At 51.7% G+C, this 14249-nt stretch overlaps 1 protein-coding gene across 1 annotated transcript; it reads right to left on the bottom strand.

Moving 5' to 3' along the window:
- Positions 1-3721: 3721 nt before the first annotated feature.
- On the bottom strand, positions 3722-13368 carry Cnn1 (calponin 1). The gene is made up of 7 exons (XM_021172395.1): positions 13209-13368; positions 11389-11510; positions 8202-8268; positions 7221-7358; positions 6942-7052; positions 4547-4693; positions 3722-4458 (listed from the first exon to the last, which is right to left on the bottom strand). The coding sequence occupies exons 1-7, from the start codon at positions 13269-13271 to the stop codon at positions 4213-4215; spliced, it is 894 nt and encodes a 297-aa protein (XP_021028054.1). The 5' UTR covers positions 13272-13368; the 3' UTR covers positions 3722-4212.
- Positions 13369-14249: the final 881 nt, after the last annotated feature.

Genomic DNA, 14249 nt, shown 5'->3' with positions numbered 1-14249 from the left:
AGTGCCGAGGCTGCAGAAACAGCAGATCCCTGGGGCTCCCCACCAGACAGCCTCGTCTAGTTGGCTAGTTCCTGGCCAGAGAGAGACCCTGCCTCAGAGAAGAATGGCTGTGCTGGGCGTAGGAGCACACACTGTGAAAGGTTGGGGTGTTACTCTAATTACACAGAGGTGTGTGAGCAGGTGCCTGAGGAGGGAAGGCATCGGATCTCCTGGAGCATTGTGGGAGACCTGGTGTGAGTGCTAAGAACTGAACTCAGCTCCTCTGGAAGAACAGCAAGTGCTCTCAACCACCAGGCCAGTTTTCAACACTCAGGAGGAGACAGATAGGGAAATGTGCATTTGAGGCAGGTGTGGTCTACATAGCAAGGTCTGGGCCAGCCAAAGCTGCACAGTGAGAGAGTTCAAGACCAGCCTGGTCTACAGAGTGAGTTTCAGCACAGCCAGGGCTACACAGAGAAACCCTGTCTCGAAAAACCAAAAAAATAAAAAATAAAGAGAAAGTCAGATGGCCCAGCCTGATGCTGTGAATTCAGTCGCCAGGACCCTCATGGTGACTTCTGAAAGTTGTTCTCTGACCTCCACATATTCCCGGTAGCACACAAACACCCCCTTGCCCCATGCATCACACACAAAATAATAACAAAATTGTTTTAAGTCACAAAAACTAGGCCAACGAAATGTCTCAGCTGGCTGGTGTTTGCTGTGTCAGCTTGACAACCTAAGCTGTGTCCTCAAGCCCCACGCTGTGCGTGGGCTGAGAGAACCAACCTCTGGGGTCCTCTGAGCATGCATGCTCTGTGGCGCCCACACTAAAGAAAGATTAAGGTTTTGTACACATTTTGGGAAGGATTTTATGTGTGATGACATTTTGTCTGGTTGTCTGTGCCACGTGCTCGCAGTGCTGAGGAGTCCAGAAGCGACTCGGATCTCCTGGAACTGGAGCTGCAGGTGGTCATGAGACATGAGCGTGTCCCTGAAGATCAGAAGAGGGCGTTGGGTTCCGTGGAGTTGTAGTTTGAGCAGTCATGAGCTGCTTGATGTGGGAACTGAACTCGGGTGCTTTACAAGAGCAGATAGTGCTCATAACCACTGAGCCATCTTTCCTGCTCCAAATAAAACTTTTCTAAAAATAGAAAATGTGGACAGCAAGGAAGACCACCATTTGAGGTTGACCTCGGCACGATTGTCCATCCACATATACACAAGACTTGTAGACAGGTGACCCACAGGTGACACTCAAAAGTTGGTACCCACGTTGGATATCTTGCTGTGTGCTGGCAGTCACTCCTAGATAAGAGGGGAGGCTGATGCCCTGCAGCCTTAACTGCACAGAAGGATCTAAATCAAGGAAGCTTGGCCTCACAGCCCACCGTTTTCATTCCTTGTAGTCCAGGTTCTGGGCTCAGGTCTCAAGTACTGGGTATTTTGGGCCACTGGGAAAGTAATGGTCACAGAAGGGACATTTTCTAAGGGTGGTGAGGGCTCTTGGAAGGATGGAGGCTGTGACGGGATGGACACACTTGTTTTTTTTTTTGGTTTTTTTTTTTTTTTTTTTTTTTTTTTTTTTTTTGGTTTTTCAAGACAGGGTTTCTCTGTGTAGCCCTGGCTGTCCTGGAACTCACTCTGTAGACCAGGCTGGCCTCGAACTCAGAAATCTGCCTGCCTCTGCCTCCCGAGTGCTGGGATTAAAGGCGTGCACCACCACGCCCGGCCCGGGATGGACACACTCTTATGGTAAGTGTGTGAGAGCCCCGCCTGTGTGCCCTAAAGGGTCTCAGGGTGACGGGAGACTTGAACCGAGTGACCTGTACTCAGCCCCTCACCTGCGGTTTAGAGCTCCTCATGGTGTATCTTGTAGAGAGCTCGGGAGGTGGCTGCCAGTAAAGTACTTGACCCGAGATCAAGTCTCTAGCATCCGTGTAAAAGCCGTCTCTGTGCCTCAGTGCTGGGGCAGGAGAGATGGACAGATGAGATTGTTGGGGTTTGATGGCCTGCCAGCCTTATCACATCAGTGAGCTCTGGGGTCAGGGAAGACCCTGTCTCTAAAAATAAAATACAGGTTGACCAAGGATGGTATGATATCAGCCTCTGCCCTCGTGCTCACACAAGCACATGCCCACACAAGTAGTTGTGTAAACCACACACGAACACTGCTGGAGTCATGCTGAATGAGCCGGTGGCAGAACCTGGCATCACGTGGTTCTGTGGCTACCCCAGGGCAGGTAAACAGCCAAGGTAGGAATGACGCTGACCCAGAAATGATGGCTGCTAGGTCGGGCTGCTAGATCTTATCTCCTGATTCACCCTTCAGTGATGTGCCCCTTGGTGCACTGAGGTTCTGTAGGCTTGGCGGCCGGAGCCAGAGTCCCCAGGCAACAATGGTAGGTAGGTTCCTAGATTGGTGCCCTCAGCAGATGGGACTCCCAAAGCTGACATCAGTGCCCTCTTATGTGACAGGGGTCAGTGCTACCTTATCTGACTGGCAGGCCAAGCCTGGTCTGGGCTCATGCCCTCCCCAGAACAAAGTGGGCCAAGATGCCTGGAGTCCAGTTTGTGAGGCCAGCATGTATGTGTCTGTATGCAAAATTTCAGATATTCCCCAAGGGTTACAGCCTCAACCTCTGTCCTGGGAATGATGGGGTGGGGAAGAGACTGGGTTCCCTCCCATCTTTCTGCATTCTCTGGAGTCCTGACCAGAGACAGGTAGTTTTCGGGAAAAAACATTAGCGCCGTCTTCAAGAGAACAGTGTCTTTGCTAAAGCAAGGTGAAGTCAAAGTCCTGTCTAGACTTTCAGGATCCTAGGCCAGCCCTGGGACTCAGTGTTTGTTTGTTTGTTTTCCAAAGACATTTATTAGTGGATGATGGTAGTCCCAGCAGCACTCAGGAGACAGAGGCAGGCAGGTCTTCCTTAGTTCAAGGCCAGCCTGGTCAAAAGAGCAAGTTCTAGGACAACCAGGATTAAACACACCACAAATCCTGCCTCAAAAAGCCAAAAAAATAAAAAAGTGTGGGTGGGTGCATGCATGCTGTGGCAAGAGGTGGAAGGCAGTTGAATGGAGTTGGTCCTGCATCCAGTAGGAACTGGGGTTTGAACACAAAGTTGTCAGACTTGGCAGCAACAACTTTGTTGTGTTACACAAACACACCTTTATAGCTGTGACATCTCACCAGCCCATGGGATTCAGTTTTAAGGAGAAAAAAAAAGAGACACCTCTGAGAACAAGGCAGGCATATAGAGAAAGCCATGCCCCAAAGTTAGCTACTCAACTGCTCTGCTAATATTAGGTACATTACCTGGCCCAGTAGAACCAGTGCACACCGCATGCACACAATCTGGGATACCCCCCCCCGCCCCCCACCACTCCTGATCATTTTGTTAAAATATATGTGGCATTTGCAATGTGCCCACCCTGTGTAGTGGTGTAAGGTCTGTAGGTTTATCTATTTAATTTTAAATACATATTTATTTAGGGAAGCGTATCACATGGCCTGTGTGTGGAGGTCAGTGGGTATTGCAGAAACCTATTCTTTTTGACCATGTGGGTCTCAAGGATTGAACTCAAGTCATAAGTAAAGGCACTTGATTGGTGTCAAGCGCCTTTACTAGCTCTGAGCCATCTCACTGGTCCTAGTGCATATAGGAGGGTATGTATACCTCCTACATATGTGGGAGGATGGAGACTAAGCCACACTCCTAAACAACTGGCCCCAAGACTCCAATGATGTCACAGCCATTTATTGTGCTCCAGTGAAATAGAAAAGAAAGTGTTCGAGTTACAAACGCTGCTGTCACATCCACAAACGCCAGTCACTGCAAAACCAAAATGCGTGTGTCCACTGCGTTTCCAGGCATGCATCTGCTCCCGTCGCAGGAATGGGGCAGGGGTCAGGCCAAGCCTGGGTTCTGGGGGCTTCGCTGGAAGGGTTTCTGGTTCTGGGAGGTACTTACTTGTGAGGGAATAAAGGGGGGCAGCTGAAACAGCTCGACTCAGTGCTTCCTTAGGGCGCTGTTGGGGACACCCAGTTCTATGTTGGGCCCTGCGAAAGCTCCAGGGATGAGGGGCCCCCTTCTTCCCATTGCCCCCCTCGGCCTCATCTCCCCAAACCGTAACCCTATAGGCAGGTGCCAGGGGGCTGGGAGGACGCCATGCAGGAGGTGGGGCTGGCTGGGCCGGCTGGGTCCAGCCAAGAGCAGCAGCCGCCCCGGGGCCCTAGGCGGAGTTGTAGTAGTTGTGCGGGTGGTGGTTGTGGGCGGGCTCGCTCAGCTCTGGGTACTCCGGGTTCAGGCAGTACTTGGGATCATACACCTGGCGAGGAAGCCCATACACTGTCATGCCCCTCTGGGAGGCCCCCTTGTTGCTGCCCATCTGCAAGCTGACGTTGAGTGTGTCGCAGTGTTCCATGCCCAGACCTGGCTCAAAGATCTGTCGCTTGGTGCCTGGTGCAGTCATGCCAGCCTAGAGGATGGAACAGTGGTCAAGCCACAGGGGTAGCAGCCCCTCTCCCCCACCACATCTCACCAGGTGTCCCACTGACTACACAGACCTGGCTGGCACCCTTGTTGGTGCCCATCTGCAGGCTGATGGTCGCCTGGTCCAGGGGCTGATCTGTACCCAGTTTGGGATCATAGAGGTGACGCCGGGTACCGTAGGCCGTCATGCCCTGCTGACTGGCAAACTTGTTGGTGCCCATCTAGGAAAGAGATTAACTAATCAATAAGGAGACACAAGAGAGGGAGGCCAGAAACAGAGGGGATATTATATAACAAGGTTCAACATGTGGCCCACATCCTGTCAACTGGAATCCTGGCCGGAGGGAAGTACAGCCATAATCCCAAGAGGATAAGACATTTAAGGTCAGGCCCTGAGGGACAGATGGCTCAGTGGGTAAAGGGTCTTGCCTCCAAACCTGATGCCCTCTGAGTTGGACCCATGGGACCCATATAATGAAAGAACCTGAGAAGCCAGAGGCAGGTGAATCTCAGTGAGTTTGAAGCCAGCCTGGTTTACATGGTGAGTTCCAGGCCAGCCTGGGCCACACAGTGAGAATTTGTCTCAAACAGTAAAACAAATGAAAAGAGAAAGGGAGGTAGATCAGGCTGGGGCTGCCAGCACAGGCCCGTAGTCCTAGCTACTTGATGGGGAGCCCAAGGAAAGAGGACGGCAAGGAGGGCAGCAAGGTAAAGGCCTGCCTTGCCTCCAGCAGACGGCCACCAGCATGAGCAACTTAGATATCAAGACCCTGTGTCAGGGTAAAAACTGTACTCAGGAGGTAGAAGAAGGGGGATCAAAAGACAAGCTCGGGCTGGTGAGATGGCTCAGTGGGTAAGAGCACCCGACTGCTCTTCCGAAGGTCCAGAGTTCAAGTCCCAGCAACCACATGGTGGCTCACAACCATCCGCAACGAGATCTGGCGCCCTCTTCTGGAGTGTCTGAAGACAGCTACAGTGTACTTACATATAATAAATAAAAAAAAAAAAAAATTTTAAAAAAAAAAAAAAAAAAAANTTTAAAAAAAAAAAAAAAAAAAAAAAAAGACAAGCTCAAGGCTTGCTTTGAATAGTGAATTCAAGGGCAACCTGGGCTCTAGGAGACCCTGCCTCAAGTGCTTGCCTAGGACCCAGCCCACAGGGCAGTGCTATCCCTAGGCAGGTGGTCCTGAGTTATATAAGAAAACTGAGCAAGCCTCAGAAGCAATGCTACAGGTAAGTAATGTTTCTCCATGGTCTCTGCTTCAGTTCCTGCCTCCAGGTTCCTGCTCCAACTCCTTGCCTGACTTCTGTCCTGTACTTACTGCGATATGGAAATGCAAGCCAAATAACCCCTTCCTCATGTTAATTACTTCGGTTAGTGTTTCATTACATCAGAATGCAAGCTAGAAAACCCAGTGAGAGACTGTCTCAAAAAGCAAGATGGCCAGATGTGGAGGCTCACACCTTGGACCCCAGCTCTTGGGAAGCAGATGCAGGTGGATCTCTGTTTTTGAGGCCAGCTTGGGGTCCACATAGCAAGTCCTAAGACACCCAGGGCTACAAAGAGAAACCCTGTCTCAAAACAAAAACAAAGTGGATGGCTCCTGAGGAGTGACAGTGGCTGAGACTTCTGACCTTGATATACACACACATCCACAGACGCATACACACAAAATAAAAGTGAACAGGGCTGGAGATGTAACTAAGGCAGTGTGTTTGCCTAGACTCAATCCCCAATACTGGAGGAAGAGGAAGAGGAAGGGGAAGGGGAAGGGGAAGAGGAAGAGGAAGAGGGAGAGAGTGGTGTGCTTCCTTCTGCAAACTCCTCTGCCTGTATAAAGGATGGAGAGATACTCAATGGTTAAGAACACTGACTGCTCTTCCAGAGGATCCAGGTTCTAGTCCCAGCCTGCACAGCAATCCTTAACTCCATCCCTAGGGGACACAACATCCTCTTGTTGTCTCTGTGGTGTCCACACCATGGTGCACATACATACATGCAGGCAGGCAAATAAATAATAAAAATAATGTTTAAAAAATAAAAAAGAAGAAGAAAGAAAACTATCGAGAGACCGAAGAGAAGGCTCAGCGTTTCAGAGCACTGGCTGCTCTTACAGAGGACCTGGGTTTGTTTTCCAGCGTCCACGTGGCTGCTAACAATGGTCTATAACTCCAGGTCCAGGGGATCTGATGCCCTCTTCTGGCCTTGGTGCGTACTAGGTACACATGTGGTTCATAGGTATACATGCAGGCAAAACACTCATACAGGTAAATATAAAATATCTTAAGGGTCTGTAAAATCAGGAACTACTTAGGACTGTGGGCAGAGGGAGCAAGTTAGTAACTAGGAGACACTAATGCCATCCAGTGCCCCACCCAGTCCATACTAATATTCTCAGCTGCAAAGCCTCCAGGGTTTGGGCTACCTTCCCCTCAGCACAGAGCAGCCGGGTGGAGAAGGGGCCATACCTGCAGTCCAATGATGTTCCTGCCTTCTCTCAACTTCTCTGGCTCAAATCTCCGCTCTTGTTTCTCTGCATACTTGACTCCCACATTGACTTTGTTTCCTTTTGTCTTGGCCTGAATGGAGGAAAGAAGGACATAAGCCTCCAGCAGGCCTCACTGTCCCTCAGTGGCTCACCTCAATGAGGCTCAAAGGCCTAAGTGTCCCTGTGGATATCAGACCTCAGCCCAGCCCCGGCCCCAGCCCCAGCCCCAGCCCCAGGCCCACTCTGCCCCCACACTCACCATGCTGGCCAGAGCCAGGAGAGTGGACTGAACTTGTGTATGGTTGGTGTTTTCAAACAGGTCGTTGGCCTCAAAGATGTCGTGGGGTTTCACCCCATACTTGGTAATGGCTTTGATGAAATTACCTATGTTCTCCAGCTGTAGGGGAAGAGATGGGAGGGTGGAGGGCTGAGGGGCTAGGGGACAAGGAATTGACTGAAACTCCTGTAACTCCAGCTCCAAGGGATCCAGTGCCTCTCCCAGGCCTCTGTGGCACGTGCCCCCCCCCACACACACACATACACACACACACATTCACACATATACCACACACACACATATACCACACACATACACACACACACATGCCACACACACATACACCCTCACACACACCCTCACACACCCCCCAAACTCACCCTCACCCCCCCACACACACCCACTCACCCTCACACCCACACACAAATACATAAAAAGGAATCCCCCTGAGGAGGCTGAGGCAGCTAAGGCTGCAAATTCAAGGGTTGCCTGGGTAACTTAATGAGACATTGTCTCAGAATAAAAAGTAGGAGCCAGGAAGGTGATTCTGGTAAGAAATACAAACAAGCAAACAAAACCAAGTAAAAGCCCGATACATGGCATGAATGTCTGAAATCCTAGGACTCCTATAGGTGAGACCAGAAGCAGGGACAGAAAGAAGCCTGAGTTCAGGAGACTGCCAGCCTGGTCCCCGAGGAAAACGATGAAGAGTTGAAGACTTTGTCTCAAGCAAGTAGGAGAGGACCAAGACCAGAGTAGTGTTCTGACGTGAGGGGGGCTTTGACGACACCGACAATGGAGATCTGGGATCAGTGTGGTTCTAAGACCCTGCCGAGAGTCTCCCAGAGAGAGGCTGAGGCATGGCTAGGCAGTGGAGCTCCAGCCTAGCACACGCTGGCGGCTTTGGGTTCAAGCTTCATTACTAAAAGAGGAAACAAGCTAGCACGCTGTGTCTGGACTCACCTGGTGCCAGTTCTGGGTTGACTCATTGACCTTCTTCACAGAACCCGGCTGCAGCTTGTTGATAAATCTAACAAAGAGAAGCAGAGATGGGGCGGCTGAGTCCCAGTTGCTTCAGGATCCCGGCTGGGTGGAAGAGTCCACAGCTGGAAGAGCCCACAGCTGAAAGGGGATACTTTTGTACCTAGCACGTGCTTATGGTGGATGCAACTATGGGTAGCTAGACCCAGTTGCCAGCCAGGAAATCCTCGTGTCAGTCACATGTGTGTGAAAATCGATGGGCCACTTTTAGGAGTCTGTCCTTTCCTTCCAACATGTGGGTCCTCGGAATTGAACTCAGGCCAGCAGTGTTGGTGGCAAGTGCCTGTCCCCACCGAGCCAATCGTCAGTCCGTTGAGTGGTCTTCATTGTGCTCTCTTGCTATGGGCATGAGTGTGATTATGTGGTTGATTGGTTGATAATCTTTTCTTACCATTGTGACACTATTGCTGGGTATGGAGCCACCAAGATTTTGCCCACTAGTACCAAAGCTCCCTCTGTAGGCTCCACACGGAGTCTGGTTCACTGTGCACATGCCTAGAGCAAAGGCCTGTATATACCAGGAGCTCTATACGTGCTTAGTACGTGACTGACTAAGGAAATGACTGGTTGTCCCACTAGCTGTATAAGTGTGGGGAATGAGATTCAGGCAGCCTTGCTCAGGCCTATGTCCTACACTGTAGGACCTCAACCCTGGCTGGGTGCTCAAGCCTGAGCCAGCTCTCTGTAAGTCAGGACTCCAGCATGTCCGGGATCCTTGTTTCTGGTAGACAGGAGTGGAACGAGGTAGAAGCCCCACCTCTGAGCATCTGGGCCTTGGGGAAGCTGAGCTGTGTGTGCTACACCTTTGAAGAGCTTTCCAGGGTGAGCTGTAACTCATGGTGTCAGACTCAGAAGCAGACAGGACCTTGCCCAGTGTTAGGGGGAAGTGGGATGTCTAGGTGTGGTCATGCTAGCCTGAAACCTCAGCATCCAGAAGGTGGAGGCAGCAGGATGAGGATTTCAAGACCAGCCTCTGCTACAAGAAACCCTGTCTACCACAAAATGAAAGAGGGAGCTAGAAGGATGGCTCAGCAGTAAAGAGCACTGGCTGCTCGTCCAGGGGAAGACGTACATGCTGCCAAACACCCACATGTATAAGCAAAGTTGCTTTGGTTGTTTTGTTTTACATAGAAGAGGGCAAGCAAGGTGGCTCAGCGGGTCAGGCCATTTGCTACCCAGCCTGATGACTTGAGCTCAGATCCTAGGTAAGAGGAGAGAACCAACTCCCACAGTTTGCCCTCTGACCTCTATATGCACACACACAATATGTGCACCCCATTTCACACTCACAAATACATGTACAAAGAAGAACTTGTACCGGGTGCTAGGACTGGCAAGAGTCTCTTTTACTATTGCTATGTGCTTATGTGTGCATGTTTGCATGCGTGTGCTATGTGCTGTGTGTACATGTTTGCATGCATGTGCTATGTGCCTGTGTGTGCATGTTTGCATGCATGTGCTATGTGCCTGTGTGTGCATGTTTGCATGTGTGCAGCGTATGTGTGTGGAGGCCAGAGGCCAGTCTCCCCTGTGACCCCTCAGGTGCCATTCACCTTGGTGTTGGGGGGAGGCGTATGAGATGGAGTGCCTAAGTAGAAGTCAGAGGACAGCTGTGTGGATTCCATCCTCTCTCTCCTCCATCTTTCCATGGGTCAGCAATGGAGCTCAGACTGCCAGGCCTGCACAGCAGCGCCTGTACCCAGTGAGAGGTCTCTCTAGCCCCTACCTTGTTTTTTTTTTTTTGAGACAAGGCCTGGAGCTTACCAAATAGGCTAGACTGGACAGACAATGAACCCCTGGGCTCTGCTTGCTTGCCGCCAAGCCTGAACACCTGTGTCTGACCCCCAGGACCCACATAGTGCAAGGGGAGATCGGACTCTGAGAGCTATTCTCCAGCCTCCACACTCCACACACACACTCCGCACACATATGTGTGAGCCCTAGCAAACAAGTAAACAAATATGATAAAAATGTGTATGCGTGTGTGCGTGTGCATGTGTGTGTACCTCTGCTCACATGTGTAGAGGCCACAGAATGGCACTGAGTGTCCTCCGCTATTGCTCTCTGCTCATGCTTTTGAGGCAGGGTCTCTCCCTGAACCTGGGGCTCACTTTTCCTCAACTGGGTTGGAAGCCATCAAGCCCCAATGTTCTTCATGTCTTCCTAACCCTCTGAGCCAGGGTTGCTGGCATTTGCAGGGATGTTTCACTCGCTATATGGATGTTCGGGCCCCAACTCTGTTCTTCTGATCATAGAACAAGTGCTATCAATCGCTAAGCCATCTCTCCAGCCTGCCTTCTGTTTTACCAACCAAGTCCTCAGACCTACACAGCAAGGCCTTCCTGACTGAGCCATCTCCCTGGGCCTAGTGTTGGTGTTATGTTGTTTTGTTTTGCAAAGCAGGCTTTCCTGTAGCCTATGGTCCCAAACTCAGTGTGGAGACACCAGTGACATCGAATTTCTGATACCTCCACCTCTAATGTGTCTGGGGTTACAGGACTACACTACCATACCTGGCTTTATACTGTGCAAGAGATGAACCCAGTGCCTCCTGCATGCTGGGGGAGCGCTCCACCTTCCCCACCCCAGCCTTCCTCATTTTAGAAGACATGTTCTTATTATGCAGCCTAGGCTGACATAGAATTCTGAACCCTACCTCAGCTTTGCCAGCAATGGGGGCACAGGCGTATGCCAGGCCACGGTAAGGATTTCCATCTTCCCCAGCGATGAGGAGAGTGGGAAGCCATGGTCTACAGAAATTCCTGTGACTCCACCTTATTGTCATTTAAACTGGTGATAAACAGCCACTGTTGCCCATTGCCATTTAGCTATGATGCTGGAATCCACAGACAGGCCTGCTCTGAAGAGTGTGTAGGTATTCCCTTGCAACACCTGAGGGCTCTGTTGTTACCTGACTGACTCTTGTCATCTCTGCCTGTGATGCAGGCACAGGGCGAGTCTCATTGGCCTTTCAAGGAATGGGGGTGGCATCAAATATCAGTGTGTAACTCCAGCTCCAGGCTGGGGGTCACCAGGGGATGCTGAGGGGTTTTCTGGAGAGGGGCTGCTGGGCTGGGGGCAGGTCCTGCACCCTGAGAACCTCACTCACTCGCAAAGAATGATCCCGTCTTTGAGGCCATCCATGAAGTTGTTCCCGATGCGCCGGCCTGTCACCCCCTCAATCCACTCTCTCAGCTCCTGCTCCCGCTGATGGTCGTATTTCTGGGCCAGCTGAGGAGGAGACAGGCACGCAGAGCAGGTGATGAGGACCCAGGCAATAGAGTGGCTCTGGCTTTCCGCTGGCCGGCCCTGCCCGGATAGGCTGGATCTCCTACCTCATCCCAACTAAGGCAATCCTTAGTGTCCACGGCAGGGGAGGGGTGTTGGGGGGAGGCTGAGGGCCAGGGTTGAGGTGGCACCTGCCCAGGGGGCCATTCCGGGCATTCTGAGGTTTGGCACCAATGAATAGACAAGAGGGGACTGGAAAGCCAGATCCTTGAAGCTGGGGGGTGGGGGTGGGGCGGCGCTTGGCTCCTTGGTTTCCCCTCCAAGCCAAACTTGGGTCTTAGCTTCCCCTGACCCAGCCCTTACCACTCTCCTGTTGGAAGGGGAAATGCCTTACACTGGGGGTGGGGAGGAACCCTAAGAAGAAGCCCCCCCCCCCCGCTTGCTCGCTCCCTCCATGTAGTCCAAGTTATTGTGTATACAATCTCTAGTTAGAAATGAGAGCATCTTGTGCCCCTCCAAACCCTTGACTGTCTATGTTTCTTTAGGTCCGTCCTCAGTCCCACTTGGTCTCTCTCGTTGTTCTCCAACTCTCTATATTATCTTTCACTCAGTCTTGGGGGGCCCATGGCTTTTTTTTTTTTATTTAAAGCTTCAACTCTTATTCCATCTTCTCGGGTAGGGGTGGGATTCTGCACACTCCTTCTCAACCTCTTAGCTCTTATCTCCCTCCTGGCTTGCTCTCCTGTCTCCTGTCTCCAGTCTCCAAGGCTGCTTCACGTCCTTTCTGCAATCCTCCTGCATGCTAGCCTCCCAGCCCCTGGTGGCGGTGAGATAGAGAGATGCTTCACTTCTTCTGCATGGGAAGAGGAGGGATGCAGCCCCTTACCTGGCCCCAGCCCTGCTGCCCCCCTCCTCACCAGCCCGGCTTTATAAAGCAAACCGGCCCTTATATAGCGCGGGCCCGGGCTGCCCAAGGCCGCCTTATAAGGCGCGGCGGCTCCTCTGCGACTCTGGGGCCGGCGCTGGGGGGAGGGGGCGGCGCTGCCATCAGTCTCTGGCAGAGCACCCGCCCCCACACTCCCTGAACTCCAGCCCCTAGGATACCCTAACCGGATCCAGGTCCCAATCCCTGCTCCTCGCTCCTCACAGCTCCTGCTGTGGGACCCTGGAAAAAAAGTGCCTCAGTGTTCCCTTCTGTCAAATGGGACTGCCTCTCCCGCTCCGTGCAGTCCCCTGTCCTGAGAGGCTTGCCCATCCAGTTGTGGAGTTTCTTTGCACTTGCCTTACCTGGCGCCCTAGATCCTTGTTTCTCCTTTCTAAGCCTCAGTTTACCCATCCATGACAGGAAGATGCTATCTCTCAATATCTTTTAGCTCTCAGACTGGCAGTTGATTTTTTTTTTTTTTTTAAGCTAGGGAATCTGTCCCTTCTCCTTACATCCCTCCCAGGAACAAGAAGTTTGACCAAGGACTCTGAGCAGGTGCGGAAGCTTTGCAGTACTCTGATTATTTCTATTTATAGATCGTGGGGTCCCCTCACTTCACCCCTAAAGTAACGGAGGGCTCTGGGGTGTTGCAAGAACAGAAAAACAGCCCCTACCGTCAACTTCTCAGGTCTTAGGACACGTGACACAGGTAGGAGGGATTTCGGGGAACAGGGCTCTGTCCCGGGCAGGGTGTTTGTCAGTCCTTCCAGCCTTACCTTGTTCTTTACTTCAGCAGACAAGCCGTAGGCAGGACCTCGGTTAAAATGTGCAGAAGACATGCTGGCCAGGGGGCTCTGGCAAAGCGGAGGTGCCGATGACACAGACAAGCGCAACAGGCAGCCGAGCCTCCGTCTGCACCCTCTTCCCTCCTCACACGTTTTTGAAGCTCCAGAAGCCAGCCCTGGGCTCTTCCAAGCCTGTCCCATTGGCCACGGGGGCTGCCAAGAGGCGTGGCACCCCACACATACTCTGGCCACCCCCACCTCCTGATGTCAGAGCCTTGGTATTGGGAGCTGACTGTGTCATTGTTTCCACCTAGGGGGCTGAATGCCTTATTCTGGGAGGGGGGGGTTCTCATACAGCCCACCCCTTTTCCACCCTTCTCCCCATGCCAACTGTCCCGTCTCTGAGACTCCTTATCTCAGAGGTCATTGATCTCCTTCTTCAGTCCCAAGACAGAACCGCTGCACCCCCACCCAAGCCCCTAGCATAGCAAGATGATCTGACAGAGCTCCATTCACCAACCCTCTCCATAGAGCCTTCCCCTCTATGGGTCCCTATTGCCAAATCTCTAGAGGGACTAACAACTGTGCTTGCCTCATAAGGGTGCAGTAAAGGGCAGGGGGAAAATGTCACCTCCAGGGTGCCCAGTATGAAAGCTGGCACAAAGGAGAACTTCAGCAACGCTTTATTTCTTTGAAGAATCTAGTACCCAGTTCTGTCCTCTCCGATCACTCATAAGGACTTGGAACAGCAAAGAACCTAGATCTAAGCTCGTGGATGACCCGTGCCTGCAATCCCAGCACTTGAGAACCTGAAGCAAAAGGATGCCTGAGAGTCTGGGGCCAGCCTGGGCTACATAGAATTCCAGCACAGCCTAGCCTTGAGACTCTCTCTCTCTCTCTCTCTCTCTCTCTCTCTCTCTCTCTCTCTCTCTCTCACACACACACACACACACACACACACACACACATTAGTTTAAAATGGGTAGGCAGTGGCTGGGTTAAGGTGTTTACCAACAAGTTTGATGTCTAGAG

The sequence above is a fragment of the Mus caroli genome, chromosome 9 (genome assembly GCF_900094665.2).
Source record: "Mus caroli chromosome 9, CAROLI_EIJ_v1.1, whole genome shotgun sequence".
Classification (NCBI taxonomy): domain Eukaryota; kingdom Metazoa; phylum Chordata; class Mammalia; order Rodentia; family Muridae; genus Mus; species Mus caroli.
Note: the sequence above shows the minus strand (reverse complement) of the source record. Positions and strands in the feature narration are given on the sequence as shown.